This window comes from Perkinsus marinus (genome assembly GCF_000006405.1).
Source record: "Perkinsus marinus ATCC 50983 genomic scaffold scf_1104296931484, whole genome shotgun sequence".
Lineage (NCBI taxonomy): Eukaryota > Perkinsozoa > Perkinsida > Perkinsidae > Perkinsus > Perkinsus marinus.
In genome coordinates, this window is record NW_003215716.1 from 1 (window position 1) to 1,438 (window position 1,438).

At 48.6% G+C, this 1,438-nt stretch overlaps 1 protein-coding gene across 1 annotated transcript; it reads right to left on the reverse strand.

Moving 5' to 3' along the window:
- Window positions 1–855: 855 nt before the first annotated feature.
- Window positions 856–1,229, reverse strand: Pmar_PMAR026860 (cathepsin e, putative; the record flags this gene model as incomplete). Its single annotated transcript, XM_002786313.1, has 2 exons — window positions 856–939; window positions 1,084–1,229. Coding segments are annotated over 2 exons (230 nt in total), but the record flags the coding sequence as incomplete, so codon positions are not given.
- Window positions 1,230–1,438: the final 209 nt, after the last annotated feature.

Here is a 1,438-nt window from a genome sequence, read left to right on the forward strand (position 1 = left end):
TTTACGTGAAATTTCGGGAAATCGCATTTTTTTCTCCGTAATTTTGAAAAACTCGGAGGTGAATCTTCTCTATTCATAATTTCCTGCTATTAGAGAAGGGAATTCGATTGGCATGATCCTGTAAATTAGTATCACACCGTTGCCAGCTCACTTCACAGGTCCCATCAGGACCATCAGATCCACTTCCGCACAGATGCAGTGGTTTCCCGTCGATAGCAATGTCGACCAGTCGGACCCTCCAGGCATCGGTTGGTGGATGGATATTGTGCCTATGTGTTATAGTTCGAGAATACTCAATAGAACCATCTCACCAATGTAGTTTGTCCGACTGATCAATGTGGTGCCTGTCGATCCCGCCTATCGCGACCGATCCTTTAATAGCTGTGTCGGGAGATAGATAGAAGCTGATAAGCCTCGGATGGTGATGTCGGAATCTACATGTCTCGATAGACTCCATCATAGTTCCCCTACACTCACCTCGCAACCTTGAGCCATTCACCAAGGAGTGACGAATGGTGACCATCCCCAGAGTTTCCGCTGGGTGGTAGTCCCAGAATACCATCGAAAGGCAGTTTCTTGAAGGGATCGGGACTTTGGTAAGAAGTCATGCCCAACGGCTGAGACGATGGTTCTGTCGCACTGCTCTCAACGTAACGGTACTCATTCAAAGTCACATATTCAAAGCTCTTACTTGTCTATCGGCCGTAAGTGCCGTGACGGGCTTGGTGCTCCCCGATGGTCGCGGAGGGTTAGTGCGTTCGTTGAAGCAACCTCTGAGCGAATCACACAGCCGAATTGTGTCTTTGCCTTCTCTGAAGCGAACCTGGCGGTGGCCTGACGTTATGCATTGGCAACCGGCATACCTCCCCAGTGCCATAAGTCATGCGGCGTTCGCCGCCAATGCTTTGCTGGAAGCTCTGGCTCTTGACTGGATGAAATCTGCAGGAAGCAGTGGAAGTGGCGATGAATGGATAAGGTTTCGCAGCGAAATTTTCGCTGTAGCATCCCACTGCTATTTATGTTTCAGAAGATCGATGATGTTGTTAGATGCTACTCGATACACGAGTAGTGTTGGTCACCTACTTATGATGATGAATGCAAGCCTCGCCGTGACACCGTTCGCCGGGTACCCAGAGCTTCTCTGATCCAGTATCGTATATCGCTAGGAATCTCTGCGGTGGATCTCCGATGTGAACCTCTCCGTAGTATTGAAGGTTGTTGTTATTAACCTATTTTCGAAATACTAATGATACGAAAAGCTGTGAAGTAATCGCTAAGCGCAGTCACTTTGGCTGGTGAATCGAGCAGAAGGTACCAACCAGATCCGTTTTCATCAGCGGACTTCCGAGCCCTCGGCTCATCAAGCTAGCGACACTTTCCTCAGGATACAGTCTTTGATGAACATGCTTAGGAGGCTCTGATAAAGCCTTGAGTGGTG